The sequence below is a fragment of the Elephas maximus genome, chromosome 2, assembly GCF_024166365.1.
Source record: "Elephas maximus indicus isolate mEleMax1 chromosome 2, mEleMax1 primary haplotype, whole genome shotgun sequence".
In the NCBI taxonomy this organism is placed as follows: Eukaryota; Metazoa; Chordata; class Mammalia; order Proboscidea; family Elephantidae; genus Elephas; species Elephas maximus.
In genome coordinates, this window is record NC_064820.1 from 209,173,781 (window position 1) to 209,181,512 (window position 7,732).

The 7,732-nt window shown below is 37.0% G+C and overlaps 1 protein-coding gene across 2 annotated transcripts; it reads right to left on the reverse strand.

Moving 5' to 3' along the window:
- Nucleotides 1–1,816: 1,816 nt before the first annotated feature.
- Nucleotides 1,817–2,844, reverse strand: LOC126070455 (olfactory receptor 2L13-like). 2 transcript variants are annotated; one of them, XM_049874657.1, is made up of 2 exons: nt 1,939–2,844; nt 1,817–1,849 (listed from the first exon to the last, which is right to left on the reverse strand). In XM_049874657.1, the coding sequence occupies exons 1-2, from the start codon at nt 2,842–2,844 to the stop codon at nt 1,817–1,819; spliced, it is 939 nt and encodes a 312-aa protein (XP_049730614.1). The 2 variants fall into 2 exon arrangements, with proteins under 2 accessions (XP_049730614.1, XP_049730613.1); XM_049874656.1 differs by lacking the exon at nt 1,817–1,849 and having other exon boundaries at nt 1,906–2,844.
- Nucleotides 2,845–7,732: the final 4,888 nt, after the last annotated feature.

Sequence of the window (7,732 nt, forward strand, 5' to 3'; positions counted from 1 at the left end):
TAACTATGCTGTCTTAAAAATATAGAAGTAGAGGTTCGTGGAAGAATAGGTTAGCTGTGGATGTGAGGAGAGAGAAGGTGAATTTTTAGTTACTTCTTAAAAAAAAAGGCAGAACTGAGATTGGCAGACACAAGAAAATGAGGAGTAGAATTTTTCATGAGTGGAAAATGGCTTTAGCAAAGTTTCAAATGTGTGGGGACATGAAGTGCTACAGGAACAGGCTAAAGGATCAGTGTATCCATAACACCAGGTATGTGGATTGAGTGGTAAAAAGCTAAAGGTAAACATAATGTAGATTTCAGAAATATTTGAATATGAATTTAAGTTTGGAACTTTTTGTGAATCTAGTAGGGAATAATTGTCTTAAAAAGGCAGAATAACAAGATCACATCTATATTTTCGTAAAATAGTTTGGATGTCAATATATTTTAAGTTAAAATGAATTCCAGTTACTAAAAATAGGAAGATATTAAAAGAGTCCCTGGAAAGACATTGGGAAAGTGAGCTTCAACAATGAATACAGATTTGGGGAGGGAAGATCTCTTCTAAGTCCCCATTTTTTTCCCCCCAGAATCATTAAAAACCCTTCCTAAACAATTTCATTGGTAAGTTTGAAGTAACTGAAATGTATGAGTAAAATAACAATAATAAAACTTTTGTTAAACAAAACATAGTGATTTATTAGCATAGAATTTCAACCTCTGGAAAATCACTATTTTCCTTTTGTTTCAATGCTGTAGCCCCCAGTAGCTCTAGACAAATAACGTATGTGACTACGAAAACTTCTTTAAGGTTATTTAAATACATAATTTTGTTTATTTGAATGTAGAACAAATTGCCTATAATTCTCATGCCCCTATCCAGGTCATTTACCTCAGTATATGGGTTTGGATTTTTGATTTTATGTTTATTGAAATAAAAAATTCCTAAGTCAAGAAACTACTTGCCATTGAGTCTACTCAGGCTGATGGTGACCTTATATGTGTCAGAGTAGAACTTTGTTCCAAAGAGTTTTCAATGACTGATCTTTCAGAGGTGTATCTCCAGGCCATTCTTCTGAGGAGCCTGTGGGTAGACTCAAACCACGAACCTTTCAGTCAGCAGCCAAGCACATTAACAGTTTTCATTTCTGGGGGACTCCAAATCAAACAAGATCTCTCCAAACAGTCTTGTAAAAGGAGACTAGGAAAGGACGGACTGCAGATGTCAATTATAATCAAGATATACAAATAAACAAACTTATAAACACAACATTAGCATACTTATTCTGGTTACTTTACATGCAGTCACCCATATTTTATATACCACATATGTACTTTTATACACCAGAGATATATTCTTTCCAAAACATTTTCCTGGATGCTTTAAAATTGTGCTGTCCAACAGTGTTGCCACTGGTCCCATGTGGCTATTGCCACTTGAAATGAGTATAGTCTGGATTGCAATGTGCTTTAAGTGTGACGTACACACAAGATTGTGAAGACTTAGAATGAAAACAATGTAAAAAAACCACATTAATACTTTTATACTGATTACATGTACAAATGATAATATTTCAATGAAATAGAAAACATTATTATATTAATAGTAATATACGCAGGAAATATATATATTTACATGTGTATACATATATATGTGTAGTATATGTATATAATATATTGTAATAATAGAATACACGATTAACATCAAAATAGATAAAATTTATATTAGTTACAATATTACTAATGTTAAATAAACATACTATTTATATTAATTTCACTTTCATTTAACTTTTTAATATGTCTACTGGAAAATTTAAAATTACATATGTCTTCTATTATATTTCTATTGAAAAGCACTTCTCTAAGACCTTCGACTCAACACAAAAAAGAAAATAAAGAAAAAAAAGAGTAAGGACAGCCATGACTATTCTCTCTTAGGAGAGAATATTCCAGACACTCTTGTCATGGCCCTGAGGACTTCCTTATTCCTCAGGCTGTAGATAATGGGATTGAGCATGGGAGTGAGGATGGTGTAGAAAATGGCCAAATTCTTATCTTCTGCTGGTGAGCGGACATTCCTGGGCCGAATATAGGTGTAAGCAAATGGTGCATAGTAAAAGGTAACTACAGTTAAATGTGTTGAACAGGTGGTGAAGGCCTTTTTCCTTCCTTCTTTGGAGTGCATATGGTAGACAGCCAAAAGGACTCTGCCATAGGAAGCAGTGATGCCAAGGAAAGGAAGGAAGAGAAAGAGGCCAGTGCTCACAAAAACCATGTACTCATAGACCCAGGTATCCATACATGCAAGAGACACCATGGCTGGGACATCGCAAAAGAAATGATCAATGGCCCTGGACTGGCAGTAAGGAATATGAAGGATATAGGCTGTGTGCGCCAAGGAGTTGATGGACCCCAAGATCCAAGATCCTATGATCATCTGGGCACACATCCTTCTACTCATATGGCTGGGATAATGGAGGGGGTGACAGATGGCCAAATAACGGTCATAGGCCATGGAGGCCAAGAGTAAGGCTTCAGCACCACCCGTTGTCAAGAAGAAGAAGCTTTGAAAGCCACATCCTAGGAAAGAGATGCTCTTCTGGCCAGAGAGGAAGTTATGCACCATCTTGGGGACGGTAGAAGAGATGTACATCAGGTCCGTGAGTGAGAGCTGGCTAAGAAGAAAGTACATGGGTGTGTGGAGTCGGGAATCCATGCAAATGAGGAAAATCATGGTTGAGTTTCCCACTGAGGCCAGAAAGAATACAAGGATGATAAGGCACAAGAGCAGCATGCCAGTTTGATTTGGGGGAAGGAGTCCCAAAAAAATGAAATCATTAAAAGTTTGATTCCATTTCTCCATGAAAAGTTATTGTTTTAATTTTCTTGAAAGAAAAACAAGAACAAAAATGAAAACAAAAAAATGGAGCTAGAAAGAACAAGGGCATCAAAAGGAATTTTGAATTCATTACTGTTTTTTTACATTTTTTTTTCCTTTTTCCAACTCTTCAAATTTTGTTGAAATCAGTTTCAGAGCTGAATGTCCCAACCTCTTCTCCGTGTATTATCTGGTAAGCAAGTGAGCAAGCCATACAGAAAAGTGGTTTTTAAGTATAAGTCTAGTACCATACACAATAAAGACAAACAACTTAAGACTCCCCTCCCTGGAACTACTCCTGGCCAGTCCCATTAGACATGATTTTTCAGGGGACTCAAGTGGTTAAGAGCTACAAAAGGTCAGCAGTTCGAATCCACCAGGCGCTCTTTGGAAACCCTATGGGGCAGTTCTACTCTTTCCTATCGGGCCACTTTGAATTGGAATCGACTCGATGGCAACGGGTTTGGTTTTTTTTGGTTTTCAGTCATATAAAAAAAAAAAAAAAAAGAAATTTTTGTGGAGTCAATTCTGACTCCTCGTGGCGATTTCATGTGTCAGAATAGAACTGTTCTCCATAGAGTTTTTAGAGGCTGATTTTTCTAAAGTAGATATCCAGGCCTTTTTTCTGAGGGACCTCTGTGTGGACTCTAACTGCTAACCTTTTGGTTAGTACCTGAGCACTTAACAGTTTGCACAACCCAGATCGTGCATCAATTGCATAGGTCATATGTTCAATAATAACTGACATAGGACCCAGCGACTTTTTATATACTGAAATTCTACGTCTCTTATTTCTAGTCTTCTTTTGCTTTGTTTCTTTCTGGTCTTCCCTCCCTAGTTGGCACTAATACAGCCAGACAATCCTTGATCGTACCTTACTACTCTCTCAAGTTTTTTATCACTTTTGCGCCTTTCTTAAAATGCACCCACTGTTTGAAATCACTGTCCTTGAACTGTAAAATACTGCATGCCTACTGTTGGGAAGTACTGTTAGGTTGATTTTCAACTCGTAGCAACCCCATGTGACAGAGAAGAACTGATCCGTGTGGTTTTCTAGACTGTAATCTTTATAAAAGCGGATCACCAGGTCTTTCTCCTGTGGAGCCACTGGATGGGGTTGATCCCCAACCATTTTGTTAGTAGGAAAGCACTTAATAATTCTGCCACCAGGGCTCCCTGGAACCCTATGAAATCCACACTATTTATAAAATATTATTGAATATTTTCTCATGCCTACTGATGCTTTCATTTTCTGAAGCCCTGCAGACTTGAAATTAAATGCATAGGTTTTCTACATACCTTTCGTTTCTTTACGTAGATGAAGTGAGTGTGATGAAGTCACAGATTCTGTAATATACATTTTTTCATTTTATTTTCCACTCTCCCCAACAATAAGTAGTATGATAATGGAGATATAACAAGGAGCAGGGAGATTAAAACTAGATAAATTGGAAGCTCTTAGATTCATAGGATTTTTTTTTCACTTTAACTCATTTGTTATAACCATCCCCCAAGTTCTGTAAATTTAGGCATAAATATCCACTTTTTTAAAATAATAAAAGTAGTATTCATAGATATGACAGATAACTTTCTCAAATACAGTTAACGATGTAATCCAAATTTATATCTGTTCTTCCTTTGAATTTGTTTTTTTCATATTCCAAGATTACGTCTTGTTTGGTAAATGACTTTGTGCCTAGTGACTAATTTGTCTCAATTTAAACTGCATAATAATTAACCTTTTGAAAGAGATAAGGGTTTATTCCATATTTGCAACTAGGTCAAAGCATACTGAGATTTAAAAAAAAAAATAAAATTTTTTTGCTGATGAGTCTGTTCTGTCTCAAAGGACCTCACAGGAGTCAGAGTAGAACTGTGCTCTATATGGTTTTCAATAAGTGATTTTTTTTGGAAGTAGATCACCAGGCCTTTCTTTCCACACAGCTCTGGGTGGCCTTGAACCTCCAACTTTTGGATTAGCAGCCCAGCTCCTTAACTGCTTTCACCACCCAGGGAACCACATGGAGAATCAAGAGGGCATTTATTTTCTCCTTCTGTAGTTTGATTTTCATATAGTAGATGGCAGCAGAGTCAGACGGTTGCAACACTGTTCAACTACAAAAGCAGATATAAGATGTGTGCTCCGGCTTCTACATCGATTTACAGATTACATATGGTTGCAGTTATTTTAAGAGCTTATCATGTAATGTAACATAATTGAAATCAAATATTAATCATTTAGAATAATAAAATCAACAAGAGATGAAAGTAAAGAACTTTTCCTTTCTGGTGACTTTTTCTAGCTTTTTATTCCCAAACATTCCTTTGGGAATATTGTAACTCAACTTTCATAGCCTCTCTTTTTATATTTATGTAACCTCAATTCTGATCATTTGTTTTTTTTTCTCAACTCAGTTGCCTAAACAAACATAAACAATGATTGTGACACTTCTTGTATTTCTACTATACATACACTTTCATCCTTAACCCATTCTAGGCATGGGATTTCCTGCCTTATGCTATAAGCTTCTGTCTGAAGAGAGAGCCCTGATGCTGCATTCCTAGCAAGTTATTGATTCAAGCAGAAATCTTGGATTATTGATTTTTAAACAGGAAAGGGCAGCAATCATTTGTTTATTATAGTTCTTCACATCTGGTAACTTAAAATCAACTGCTACTTCATATAACTTTGATACACATGAGTAAAATTATGAGTTTGTGATAGACAAATAGAAAAATTTTATAGCTGTCTTCTTGACAAATACTAACAGTGAAAAAAAAAAAGCGCTGTCAGGGAACATGACAGATGCATGATACCGTTGAATGAGGAAGCTAGTTGGGATGGTAGCAGGTAGATGGGTTCATGGGCTGTTTCTTTTAACTTGTAGAAATAAAAACTGATGATCTAACAGATAAAGATTGTCATCATCATCAGCCCGACACACTTATTCACTCAAAAAATATTCATTGATTTTCTATTTATTGCAGTGCTGTTGGTACTGAGATGTACTGGTGATTATATCATACAAGCCCCTATAATCCTGTAGTTAAAATTTAATGGGTGAGAGAGTAAACTAAAACATATAATACAAGGTTATGTAACAATGAATAAAGTAAAATAGAGTAAGGAGCTAGAGCACTTTCCGGACATAAGAGATTTCGAGAAAGCCCCTATTAGGAAGCAACATTAGAACAGGTCTGGTTGAGGAGTAGTCTACCCAAAACGAACAGCAAGTGAAAAGCCTTGTAGTGAGAACATATTTAGTTTTATTTTGAGGAAAATAAAAAGGAAACCATTGTTTCCAAAGCACAGGGCGTAAGAGGGAATGGCATATGATATGGCAAATGCCAGGCCATGATGAGGATTTAGATTTACTTCTGGGCAAGATGAGATGCCATTAGAGTGTGGAGTAATCTTACCTGTGTGTTAGAGATTACACAGGGTGCTCTGGGGTGAGCAGAAAGTTTCATTAAATGTACATGTAGGAGACTGGTTTGGAGGGAATGGAAACAGGCCCAGGAAGAGAGGGGAGCGGCCTTTCTATTGGTGTCATAGCAGTTATCCTCAGGAACCAGGTTCCGCAGGCATTTTATGCTAATGCTTCCTTTTGTGAGAATTAAGTAATAAATGCAAAATGCTTTACACAGGCATGTGGTTTTCCCTCCAGAAGCCTGACAATCATTATGATAACCTTAATACAACCTTAAATCCCCTTACCATTGAGGCAGCTCTGACTCATGGAGACCCCATGTGCATCAGAGTAGAACTCTGCTGCATAGGGTTTCTAATGGCTGATGTTTTTGAAATTAGATCACCAGACCTTTCTTCTGAGGCACCCTTTGAAGCTCAGTTTGTTTAATCATTAAGGGGCTTCGTACTCAGAAATGTTAACTATTTTAATTAAGGTCACACCACTCCAGAGTAGCACATTGCAGAATTTGCATAGCTTCAGATTGTCTCTTTCTACACTTTGAAGTCATTTTTAGCTTTTCCAATTTGACATAGAACTGACTCTGTACAGCAGAAAGTGTTTCCCTAGGATTGGAAAACCATATATCCAAAATATCTCCCTGAGGTTAGAGCTAACCAGAATCAACCAGCTTCAGTAATATCCTGGTGACTCACCTTGTCCGAAGTGCCTGAGTTCGTATTTTGGAAGGAAGTCATTCTGTAATGGCAAAACTTCCTGTTAAGTGTCTATTGAATTACTTAAAATCTTTAAACACCAAACCCTCCTCACATACACTCTCAGACTATGCTGAGAGATCACGCCACTAGTCAATATGCTCTGCAATTAACCCAAAACCTCTCTCTCTGAATCTTTTCTTTATCAGCTAGAGTTTACAAAGAGGAAATTGCCACAGATTCATTGTAACTTTCCCCGTTAGTCCTATCACTGGTCATTCTCTATAACATAAAACCTATGACAACATTTGAAGGTTCTTTTATTTAGGACTTTTTGGAATTAAAAAATAACTTCATCCTGTTTTGTGCAATATTCCTCTATTTGTGCATATATACTGATTACAAGCAGTCCCTGGGTTATGAAAGAGCTCCTTTCCTAGATCTGTCTTTAAGTCAAATTTGTACATGTCAGGACACTTAGGTAGGGTTCATGTCTAACATCAATTAGTCAAATGTTTGTCTTAGTATATAGTAGTCTGTTTCTATGCATAAAAAATGTAAGGGGAGAGCTTGCACTCGGGAAAGAAAGAGAGGAAATGGATAATGTAAGGGGGAGAGGGAGAGCTTGCACTCGAGAAAGAGAAAGGGAGGAAAGGGTCCCTGACTTGGCAGTCAAACGTTAAGCCATCAAAGAGCTCCAGCCCATAGAAGGGAAGGCGGCCCAAGAGAAAAAGGAGTGGGAGGTAG